Below are 12,884 nucleotides of genomic sequence, written 5' to 3'. Positions count from 1 at the left end.
ATTAAAAAAAAATATACGTTGAAAAATTAAAAACAAAAAAAATAAATTACATTTTCAAAAATACCTTTTTTGTAAAATTAAAAAATTAAAAAAAGTGATACATTTTTTAATTTTTAAACATATTTTTTTTAACTCAAAGAGTTAGTTATTTCGGTGCCGGGTGCTTGGAATTATCAAATATAAATAAAACGTACTAACTTCTTCGCGTCCATAGCAAGATATAATGGCATCAGTTGTGAAAGTTTTGATCTGCTTAACTTTATTTTCAACATTTCTTGTAGTTTTTTCAGGGTAAGGTGTAACTTAAGCTATTCCTATTTAAAATTGAAAATAAAAAAATGTTTAATTTTAAAATTGCATAGAAAAAAATGTAAATGCAGCATAATAGTTGACTGACATTAAATTAGTTTGCAACAATTAGGTGTAAAGTTAATTTAAAATAGGAACAGGAAATATACAGGAAATATCCAGCGTAATTTTAGTTTATTTTTAATATAAATTTTTCAGAAACAATTCTTACATTTAAAAATGCCATAATTTTTTATGAGTATCTCAAACTATAATTAATATAATTTTTTATGAGAATCTGAAACTTCACGTAGTTTTCAGCCTTATAATTACTACGAAGCCATAAATAACTACATCAAAACTATTCCAAACCACTCTCTCTATTCAGTTCTTGAGCTTAGCAAATTTGTCACACTATATGATTTTGATCTGTGGTTCAATAAAGATACCTGCTCTATGTGAGTCTTAGTATTACAGTTCTCCCAGGCAAAGGAATCAAGGAAATTTTATGAAACCCTCTTAAAATCCACGAGGATTTTAAGGGGGTTTCATAAAATTCACAATTTTATAATCTTTGATGACCTCCAATCCGAAGTTGTCACACTTCAAGGCATTCAGTAACTTCTTGATACTGGTGTAGTCCTCTTTAAGATAAGAGTAAGCTATCAGAATAGACTGGTAGTTGTTTCTGTTGTAAAACAATTCTGCTTTCATTTTAATAGGAGCCATTCACTCAGGTTACCCCTAAAAAATCTTTGGTTTTTTTCTGTGATTTTTATAGTGTTTTTGTTTACTTTTAGTTTTTTTTTCTTGGTTTTAGTTTATTATTTCGATATTAGGTTATATTTAAAATAATCTTGTTTTAATAAAGTGTGAACAGAGACTTAATTTTTTTTTCACAATTCAAGTTTTGTTTAATTTTAAGTTTAAAATTTAGCAACAAAGTAATTTTTTTTTTCAAAAACAAGTTTTTTATTTAAAGTTCATTCACAGAAGAATCCTGAATATAAAATTCTGATAGTTCAAGAACTTTTTGGCAAAATTGGTTGTTGTATTGTACATATATCCAATTTATGAGATATGAACACTAATTTTTTTTCTTTTTTATTTCACAATCTTTTTTTTCCAGCACATAAATATATTTGCATAATTGGTAAAACTTCTTTTGCAAGCTTAACTCAATAATTGTCCATAAAAAACATTTTGGAAAAACTTCCTCTTTACTTCGGTAGACATCAAAATATCTATGTTGATATTAAGAAAATTTATAGGAATAAAACACTTCACATGTAACTGTTAAATAGTTTTAAATATTGCATAAATTTTTTTTCTTATAAACAAAATTTTTGATCTTTTATCTAGAATTACTGTTAACTTACATTTTTTTCCCCATTTAAATATCTTCCATGATAATTAGGGTCAAACAGATTAGCAGCCATACAAGTTTCTCTTTAGCATAATTTTTTTCTTTTAGCAAATAGTTTTTTCATTTCTGCTTCCTCTTTTTTTGTTAAAAATTTTTAAAATTTATTTCAATGTTTGTTTTAAAAGTTTAAATATTTAAAATTTTTAAATATTTTAAGCGGTAGTGGTGTAGTGGTAGAGCGCTTACTTCATAAGCAAGAAGTTCCAAGTTCGATCCCCACCTCATCCCCGGTACTGCACTCAACTTATTTCTCTGTGCAGCGGCCTTTTTTTGTCAAGGTTCATGTTTTGAAGTTATAGAGTTAAGAGAGGGTTTGTAGACAACTAAAGTAGCCTCCTTGGCTGTAGTGGCCTTCTCGGCCTTGGGGAGGTGAATTAACATTAAAAAAGGTAAAAAAGATTTGGTAAACATTTTTTTCTGTTAAAACTCGCTATTGTGTTTTGAATACTATATTATTAATAAGATATTTAAGATTTTAGCTGATGACAATATTGGGCTATCTGCTTCTGTTATTTTGTTTGCATACAGCTATTTGTGCTACAGCCCGTTTTAAATAATGCTTAACATGTTAGCTTAATGTGACTTTAACTTCATAAAATTTTCTTCATTTTTTATTTTTTTTAAGGACGATTTTTTTAAACTACTACAATATCATAAATTACAGCAAAAAGAGTTCAATTAAAAAATTAACTTTAATATTAATTTTTTTTTTTGTTTTTAATATAAACTAATTTCTTTCTTTTTTCAACACTTTTATAAATGAATTAAAATATATTAAATTTTTTTATTATATTGTTTCTTAAATTTTTGATTTTTGATTATTTCGTCATTTTTTTATTTATAAAAAATTACAAAGTAACAAAAAAAATATAACTTATTGCAAAAATAAAAACTTTAGTTAATTTTACCAGCAAAAGCAAAGATTTTTTTTTAGATTTTCAAGTGCCATTAAGTAAAAAATGTATATAATTGCGCTTTCCCTTTGAAAAAAAAATTTAACATAGGTTTTGTACAATCTTTTGATGCAGCCTTGGAACACGTTTAGTTTTTAGAAAAAAAGTAAAAGTTTATTATTGAGCAATACTTGGTAATATTTTTAAATTTAAACCCAAGCATAAACTTTTATTATCTATATAAGCTTAAAATATTTTATATTGGTTTGCTTCAAGCTTCTAATATTTGCGCTTTTCAAGCAAAAATATCAATAATTAAAACAAAACAAATTATTAAAATATAAAATATCATAAACAGCGATAATATAAAATAAAATTTTTTGTTGTTGTTGTTAATTTATTTTTTATTATTATATAGAAATTTAAGTGATTTTTTTTTATTGCTATGAAAAATTGTATAAACAAATGCTCTTGTGCTTGCAAGATGATAAATAAAAGTTTTTGTATTATAAATATTTATCTTATTTTTACATTTTATTTTAATAACTTAATAAAAATTAGGTTTTCTTTATTTTGAATTTTATTTGAATTTATACACCCAACATCCATATAAATATCCAACATAATTGACATTTAAACTTTGGTAACAAACTTTTTTACATAATTATCATTCAAAACTTTAAGTGTTTTTTTTGTTTTCCAACTTGACAATGTGATAATTGTTGGAGGTTGGCTGCAAGAGCAGGTCCAACAATGTTATAAAATTATAATAATTTCTTTATAAAATTAATTACTTCTTTTATGTTACCGCTTACAGACCAAATTGCTTGAGGCATATGAAAATAGCTTTACACATATGTAAATTGGGAGCTGTCTAATGCTTCAAAACAAGGCCTAGTGCTTGCAGCATTAAAAATTCTTGAATTTTATCCTAAAAAGTATCTGATAACAAACTATTTTGAGTTTATGATATTTTAAAAACATTATTTAAAAATATTTGAACCCTATCTAATAAAAATAATAAATTTTGTTATTTGGTTTTTTGAACCCTACCTAATAATAATAGATTTTATTCACATCCTAATTTAAAGATTAGCAATGAAATAGATTATCATGTAAAATTACATTATAACTAATTGTATGAAACTTAAAATTACCTTTTTTTTTTACTGAAATTTTCAATAAAATGCTTTAAGTGATGAATTTTAAATTCAAAACTCTTAAAGGTGCGTTGAGGTTGCTTTCAATGTCAAATGTTTCTTTATACGTAGTACTGTTATCATTAGTTATTGGTCATATAGCTTCAGGTGCAAGATTATATTTCCATAAATAGAAATGACTTTGAATGAAAATGAAGTTATACATAAATCTTTTCTCTCAAATAATAGGATTTAAGGATTTTCTCTCAAATAAGGATTCAAGGATTCTCATCTCATCCTATCTCATCTAGATTTTGATCATTAAATATTTTTACTAGTAGTGTATAGTGGTCAACTGCAACAATTAGGTTAGGATATTCCATAACAAACATTTTGCAACTGTCTAAACCATATAAAATATAAGCTAAAGATTCATCTGCAATGGGAGCGCATTGACTTTCAGCAGCTTTTGTAAACCAATAACCAGCATAAATAATTTTCCCATTAGTTAGGCTGATGTTTTCCCATTAGTTTCCCATGATGCTTTGTAAGCTTTCTAATGATTGTAAGCTTTCTAATTTACTATTTTACACTATGCTAAATGCTTTTAAATAAAGTTTTAAAATGTTAGTAAATAATTATCATATATATACATATATGATAATTATAAACTTTTTTTTAAAATTCATGAAGTTAATATAGTTGAAAACATAACTACATTTTTGTTGTTGTTTTGTATAAAATATTTTTCAGTTTTAAATTAGTTGCTTTTTTTATTTAGAGCTATTGTTTTTAATTATTATTATTTTTAATTTCTCCTTCGTTAAGATCTCTTTCTTTTTTCTATAGTTAAACTTGTTTATAATTGCCTTTCTTTTTCGAGTTGTTCAATGTATTTTTGAAGTGTAGAAAAGCTACAGTCAAGCTTTCAAAAATAGTAATTATATGTGTGGCTAGGCATCAAGTGGGGTCGCATGCCTTTCCTTTCCATGATTGAAAATATTTTATTTTGTATTAGAAAAATCAAAAAAGATTTTTTTGAAAAAAAAGGTGCCAATGTCCACGGAGCTTTGTTTCAGAAACTCTGTGAGCGAACTACTTCAGCCCCTAAAGTGTGTTGATTGTGAAAGGTTTTGAAGCTATTTAATAAAAAATAAACTTTGTAAAACATTAAATAAATTCTATAAATCAAAATTAAGGAGATAATGCTGCAATGCACTTTTCAAGTAAAAGTAAAACTATAATAATTGTTATAAGTTTATGTCTTCACATATTTTCACATTTTCTTATTAAAAAAGTGCTGCAACTCTTGCCATTACCTTAGTTGCAATGGCTGCTCAAAACATTTTTTGTTACAGCTCTAGTGTTAGTACCACAATAAAAGTATTCATTGGATCTATGAAAATATATAAAATTACTTTTCATATAATATACATCATAGCCATTTTTTCTGCAGCCCTTATGCGTTGTATAACAATTCCCTTCAAAAACTTTAGAAATGCCTAATCCTTTGATTGAGTGTATCCAATCGCTTCTGCAGTAAATAATGTTTTTCGTCTGATTGACAAAACGTGTTCAATTCCGAAGTTCATTCGGATTTGTTTTTTTGCAAAAATATTTGCAAAAAATCCAATCCGAAGATCCAGTGTTATTATTCAAAACAAGTTAATAATAAATAAAGTAATATTTTTTAACATTCACACTCAAAGAGATTCACACGCCATATTCAAGCACCAGGGATTGTCAATTATGTTTATTTCAAAGAATTAATTGTGCATTATATAGCCATGTCACAGCTAATTGTCGTTCTTTATCTACTTAGTTAATCAGCTTTGGTTCAACCAGTGTTAATGTTGAAATTTTCAAAAAGAGGCTAGACAAGGTTTGCAGATCTCTCTATAGATTACTTTAAACAATAATAAAGCATTTATAATTTTAACTTTAGGGTTTGTATAAAAACCAATTTCTTGAAAATATGGTTTTCAAATTTCAAAATTCCAAAAAAACTGTCTTTAACTGGTTTTTGAATTTTTGTAAAAAAATTGAATAAGAAGAAATATTTTATTTAGTTTAAAAAACAAAATTAGTGATCAAGTCGAAATATATAAAAATAAATTATACATGACTTACACCTAACAAAAAAAGCTTTTAAAATCAAAAAATTTAAATTAGAAACAATATATATATATATATATATATATATATATATATATATATATATATATATATATATATATATATATATATATAATTTATTTATTTATTTCACATATTTGAAATTTTCCTTTGGAAATAGGATTTAAAAAAATATAAAACATCCACTGAACAGTGCTATATTTACACCTTCGGGGGGTCCTAAGCCAAATCAATTTAAACATCTAGAACTGTTCATTATTTGCTCTTGTATCTACAATTCTTTAGTAAAATGTTACAGCTTTTTACATTCATAAAAGAATTCCTTTGTGTGGAATTAATTTTGAAGCAAATTTTAGTCCGGTGATGAATGTGTAAATAGAACTTTACAAAACTTTAAATTGTTTAAGGGTTAATTAATGTGCAATCATTACAACCATGAAAGTTTTTTTACAATAACTCTAAAAACTCAAGAAATTTGAAATATTTATCGAATCAATTTCGGGCCCCCAAAATCGTGAGGCCTTTGGCTGCATCCTTGTCGACCTATAAAAAAATCCAGCCCTTATAACTAAAAAATGGTTTTGAAATGGGTTCTTTAATGTGTCAAATTTATTATAAAAACTGATTTTTTAAAAACGGTTTTGAAAAACCATGAAACTCTACTTAACTTGTCTATAATGTTACATCGATTTTTTCTATCAAAACATCTGTGATTGAAGTAATTATACAAAAAAAAATTTTATAACCTCATCAATTTAAAAAATAATTATTTTTAGGAGAGATTTCTACAAGATATTAGGCGTCAGTCGTAATGCTAGTGTCAGGGATATTAAAAAAGCTTACAGAAAACTGGCAATGAAATGGCATCCAGACAAAAATCCTGATGATCCAAAAGCACAAGAAAAGTTTCAAGATCTTGGAGCTGCATATGAGGTTTTAATAAGTGTATTGTTTTTCTGTGGAATTTTACCATAAAATAAACAAGTTAGCACACTCTTGTGGATTAAATATTAAAAAAAATTTTTTTTTTCCATTTTAAAATGTAACTAAATAAGTGTATATTAACAAATAGCTGTGTTTGAAATAAAAAAGGCACCACTCATAAACAAAAAATAATAAAACTGTACCTAAAGGAGAAAAAGTTAAATAAAAGGTTTTATTAAAATGATCGTTAAATTCAGATATACATGCACAAAAAACTTGCTTAGCACTCATTAAAATTTAACAAAATTTAAATTTTTTAAACTTTAGAGATTAATAAAATTAATTTTAATTAACATTAATAAAAGTAGAATATATTATAAAATTTAAAACTTTTTAGTGTTTTACTATTGGCTTCTTAGAGTAATGAAAAGATTTTTTGTATATTATTGTTTCTAATTTTCACAAAATCTTGTTATTCTTATATAAACAATTATGTCTGTTGTTTTTATACTTTTTCATTTACAAACTTGTAAGTCATTCATCAAGTTCATTGTAAAAGTAGCATGTGCTAAAGTTGTTTAAAGTCTTTCTTTTCATTCAATTTTTTATCAAGATTCTTCTTGTTTAAAGTTAATTTATCTAGTTTTTATTTTTAGTTGTATGCTTTTTTTAGATTTGTTTAGAACATTTCTTGATAAGAGTTCTTCACCTATAGTGGAACTCTTAGCCTTGGGGAGGTGAATGAAATTAAAGAAAAAAAGGACAGTTCCTTAGTTAAAAAAATCTCTATTCCTTTTATTTAATAGATTTTTTTCAAAAGTATTTTATAGCATTTTTTTAAAGCAATTTTATAATTTTGTCATTATTCAGTAGAATTTGTTATTGAATAGTTGCTGGGTTTGTCATTGATTAACTTTGTTATTTTTTACCTGTCAGCTATTATCTTCTTACTAAATCTTTATTTTAGTTTTTTATCTTTAACTTTTTTTCTTTGACTTTTACTCTAATTTTTTAATCAACTATGGTCTAAATTGTTAAATTGATTTTTAATGAACCTCCTTATTAGGAACAACAATTGATTATTTTTCAATCAAACAAAAAATTTGAAATTTAGTGAGAGAAATTTGGTTTGATGAATGACCATACAAACCATGTAAGTGTGAAACTATGGGTGTTAAACTTTAAAACAATTCTATTAGTTTTGCATAATACAAAGTTAATTTGGGTTGATCAAGAATTTTGAAATCTTAAATTTTCTATTGACTTTATATATATATATATATATATATATATATAAATATATATATATATATATATATATATATATATATATATATATATATATATATATATATATATATATATATATATATATATATATATATATGAATTATTACCTTCTATGTGTATTTCATGTACATTGGTTTTTATTAAATTTTGTATAAATGTTTAATAAAAAAATTTCATTCATAAACAACTTAATGCATAAATAACAGGTTTTATCTGACGAAGAAAAAAAAAAAACATATGACCAACATGGAGAAGAGGGTGTTAAAAAAATGGGTGGATTTCAAGGTGGTGGTTTTGATCCATTTGAGTCGTAAGTTACAAATATTTTTTATAAATTTGAGATGCAAGTTAAACATTTGTTGTTGTATAGTTTTAGTTATTAAAGTTTAATCTTATTATTATTGGTTAAAGATTTTTTGGCGGTTTTGGAGGTTTTGGTTTTGGTGGAGGAAATCAAAAAAGTCAAAAAGAAATACCAAAGGGTGCAACTGTTACTATGGATTTAGAAGTAACACTTGAAGAATTATATACAGGAGATTTTGTTGAGGTTTATAATTTTATTATTTAGATAATTTTTGTGTAATTAGGCAATTGTTTCTCTTTTTAGAACAAGACATAAAAGTAGTTTTGAAAAGCTTTTGTAATAAAATTTAAATTTCAAAGATATAATATTAGTTAAATGTCTTATTTGAATTCACTTTTATTTAATATTTTTATTACTTCAATAATAATAAACATTTAAGATATTACGTGCAAAACCTGTGGCTGAAACCACTTCCGGTACTCGGCGCTGTAATTGCCATATGGAAATGAGAACTCATCAACTTGGACCTGGTAGATTTCAAATGATGCAGGAAGAAGTTTGTGATGAGTGCCCTAACAAAAAGTTTATTGTAAAAGACCAAGTACTTGAAATTGAAATTGAACAAGGAATGAGTAATGGACAAGAATATCCATTCATTGGAGAAGGTTTAATAGTTGTAAATGTTTTTATTAGTTGTTTTTTTATTGTTTTAAAACAATTCTAATTTTCCATCTATAGGAGAGCCTCATATTGATGGTGAGCCTGGTGATTTAATTTTCAAAATCAAAGAATTAAAGTATTTGAATTTTTTTTTTATTAAAACTTTATAATTTTATTTTATATTTAATATTAGTAATGTCTATATAAATTCATGTAATGTATGCATGTGTGTGTATGTATATTTTATGAACAGTATCACATTTATAAAGAATTGAAGTATTTAAATTTTTCTTTTTCTTATTAAAACTTTAAAATTTTATTTTATACTTAATTTTTTAGACACAAAATATTTGAACGACGTGGCGATGACCTGTATACCAACATTACAATTAACCTTGTAGATGCTCTTAATGGCTTCAGTATGGAGATAAAACATTTAGATGGACATATTGTCAAAGTTCAACGTGATAAAATTACATGGCCTGGTGCAAAGGTTAAAAAAAGTGGTGAAGGAATGCCAAATTATTATAATAACAATCAAAAAGGACAATTAATAATTACTTTCGATATCAACTTTCCAAAAGGTGAACTTTCACCACAAGATAAAACAGGTAATTTATTTTTGTTTTATATTGCCAGGTGTTCAATATTTAGTTCTAAAATTCTAACTAATAGAAACAAATAAAACAGATTCTTCCTAGAAAACCAAAAAGCTGAAAAATAAAAATATTAAAGTTAAAATGAAAATGTTAAAATACATTTTACAAGTATTTAAAATTCATAAACAAAATGTTTCTTGTTTTCTATAATATACATTGGAATAACCAGAAAACATTATTTTTCTTAAACTAATTTTTGCAATTGTCATTTTATTGTGTAAAAGGTCTTTTATTGTTTAAATTAAATTTGAGATTTTAGACGTTTTGACGTTGTTTTTTGGTTACTTAAATATACGTGTGGTTTTCAATATCCTTATTTCAACTAGGATATTGAAATCTGCATGTATATTTAATTATTTTTAACTCCGCATCCCTAACATCCATTGTTTTATAGTAGATATATTTCACCTAAAAGTTATATATAAATTATGGACTGAATATTAATATATCCTGATATATGGTTATTAAAGCTGCTAAAAATATATAGAAAACATTGGTTATATGAGTTATTGTGATTAAATAATTTCGTAAATAATTCCATTGTTCAGCATTTAATCCAAGTGATTTTCATTATTTTATTTTATTTTCATGTAGTATTTATATCTAAAAGTTACAATATTATAAAATAAAGTATGCATTATTTTACTTTTTGTTTTTAATGATTTAGTATAACACTAACACAAAACCTGACAAACCAAAGAGTAGCAAGTTAAATATTTTCTCACTTTGGTCGTCACTAGAGTCAACATAGCACTTTGCTTTTCGCTATGTGATTTCACTAATCCTTAAAAACTAGTCAAAATTTTTAAAATTTTGTTACTTTTTTCTACTTTTAAAAGCGTATTTTAAAAACTTAATCTTATAGTTAAAGGGTTCCCACTCCTCCTTAAAAACATTAAATATCCTTAAAAAAAAATTCTCCTTAAATGTCCTTAAATAACCTTAAAAAAAGATTTGACTGCTCTCCTTAATTTCTCCTTTTTTTTAATTTATTTTTTAATCATCTAGGAAATTTTATTAAAGTGAAGGATTATACTTATTAACAAAGAAAAAAATATATAGTTTGTTGATAGTTTGCAAATCTATATTTATGGAAAAAAATAAGATTCTGTTTCTAATGTTTTCTCCTTAATTCTCCTTATTTTTTTCTTAAAAAAAAATGTTGTTTGTGACCAAATCTCCTTAAATATTAGAAAAATATTTCCTTATATCTCCTTAAAATCCTTACTTTTAGTCTCAGTTTTAATAGTGGGAACCCTGAGTTAACTTCTGTAATACTTCTGCATTGTTTGTTTGTTTTTTTTTACAAATACTCCTACATTTTTTTTTTTTTTTTACAAGTACTCTTGCATTATTTTTTTACAAAATATCTTATGGTCATTTTATATTATACCGTTATATTTTATATTTGTAATATCTTTAATTTTTTTCGTTTAAGCTATCGAAGAAATATTAAAACAAGGATCTAAACAGCACATATATAATGGTTTGCAAAATTAAATCATTAAAAAATACATATACAATATTTTGGAATTCTAAAATGGGGAAGATCACAATAAACATAAGGTGTAGAATTATTGGTTTTTAAAACGAGGATCTTTGCAACAAGTGTTCAACAATTTACTTCAAAATGTAATCACTAAGTTTGCTTTTAAAAATAGTTAGCATTTACAATTATTCATAGAAATAAAAATAAAAAACTTAAAATTTCGAATTTTTTTAATGTTTGCTTTTGCTTTTTATTGTACTTTTATTATGTCTTGTGTCTTTACTTAGTTGAAAGTTGCTGTTTTATATATATATTGTACTTTTATTATGTTTTGTGTCTTTTCTTACTTAAAAGTTACTATTTTATATATATATTGTACTTTTATTATGTTTTATGTTATTATGTAATTAACCTGATTTATTTCTTTGCTACTAAATTACAGCTTCAAAACAAATAGTTATATTTTTTGCTTTATAATTTGTTTTTTACTTCTCCGATGAAAAAAAAAATCTGATCTTATTTTCACTTTTAGAATTAAAGTAGTTGTGTTGTAAAATATGTCAAATTACTATTATCGTTCCAGAATATGTCTATTAAATTTTCTTTATAAAAAATTGCAAGTTTTATGTTGTGAGATCAAGAATCCAAGGTTATAAATAGGGTTGCCGATCACCATTGTTTTAGCAGAAAGTTTTAGAAAAGAGTTTGTCATAAAAAATATTTTTTTCAGACTAATTTTTTATTCATATTTTATGATTTGTAAACAGTATACTCAATCTTAAGGCGATTTTCAGGAATTGTAAACGATACATTCAATCTTAAGGTGGCCAGTTGATGCGCTGATGATGTGTTGCTTAAAAGTCAAAAGCAATTATTCGTATTTTTTTTCGAACTCGCTTTGTTATATAACCGGAAGCCGTATTTGTAAGAGTGCGGGTTATATTTTAAAAACTCTCTTATGATAAAAACTCTCATTTTAATAAAAAATATTTTTGTATAAATTTTAAGCACTGTTTTTGTATAAATATTAAGCGCCTGTTTGTTTTATTTTCCGTTTAATGATTATTTATAAATTTTATTAGTATTCTTTTAGTAACAAAAACGTAACAGAAGTTGTAACGTAGTTGTTAATTTTAAAAGCTCTCTTTTTATTGCATAATTTAATAAAATCAAGTATTATCTTTCAAATGAGCTATTGCAACACTATTTTGCAATTAAGTTATAAAATGATTTCAGGTGACTGGGTATTTGAAGTATTTTTTTCAGTTAATATATAGTTGAATACTTATGAGGTGGTCTAGTAATTTGAGACTTGAAATTTTTCAATATGTATATTATCAATATAAGTTTGGTTTATAATCAGCGGATGTCCGCATGGTCTATAACAGGGGAGAGTGGTGTACCTTTGGGGTACGTCAATTGTGCTGCCATCTTGAGTGATGAATTCAAACTGAAGTTTTAGTTGCATGTATTGGTTCATAATAAGTTGTTTTACCACTGCTTAACATATTTTTGTTGCAATAGAAATAAAAGTTTGTTTTCGGTATCAAAAAGTAACTTTTTTAGGGCGTATTCTTTTTTTTTATACAACTGTAGGTATAAACTTTATTTTAAATGCATGTTTAAAACTGCTAACCTATAAATATATTTCAGCCACATTTATGCATGTTTAAAAC

At 24.8% G+C, this 12,884-nt stretch overlaps 1 protein-coding gene across 1 annotated transcript; it reads left to right on the top strand.

Moving 5' to 3' along the window:
• The first annotated feature begins 143 nt into the window (after positions 1-143).
• On the top strand, positions 144-11,662 carry LOC100209076 (dnaJ homolog subfamily B member 11). Its single transcript, XM_065799872.1, has 8 exons — positions 144-291; positions 6,659-6,815; positions 8,303-8,406; positions 8,508-8,643; positions 8,840-9,065; positions 9,139-9,196; positions 9,400-9,671; positions 11,158-11,662. The coding sequence occupies exons 1-8, from the start codon at positions 224-226 to the stop codon at positions 11,217-11,219; spliced, it is 1,083 nt and encodes a 360-aa protein (XP_065655944.1). The 5' UTR covers positions 144-223; the 3' UTR covers positions 11,220-11,662.
• The last annotated feature ends 1,222 nt before the right edge of the window (positions 11,663-12,884 follow it).

Source organism: Hydra vulgaris, chromosome 06, assembly GCF_038396675.1.
Source record: "Hydra vulgaris chromosome 06, alternate assembly HydraT2T_AEP".
Taxonomy (NCBI): domain Eukaryota; kingdom Metazoa; phylum Cnidaria; class Hydrozoa; order Anthoathecata; family Hydridae; genus Hydra; species Hydra vulgaris.
The sequence above is the reverse complement of the archived record's forward strand: the minus strand, read 5'-3'. Positions and strand labels throughout refer to the sequence as shown.

Bases quoted from the DNA above. Each gene is read 5' to 3' on its own strand.
- LOC100209076 (XM_065799872.1), top strand. From the start codon at position 224: ATGGCATCAGTTGTGAAAGTTTTGATCTGCTTAACTTTATTTTCAACA. The intron at 8,407-8,507 runs GTAAGTTACAAA...TATTGGTTAAAG, and splicing joins GGTTTTGATCCATTTGAGTC to ATTTTTTGGCGGTTTTGGAG. The intron at 9,197-9,399 runs GTATTTGAATTT...TTAATTTTTTAG, and splicing joins TTCAAAATCAAAGAATTAAA to ACACAAAATATTTGAACGAC.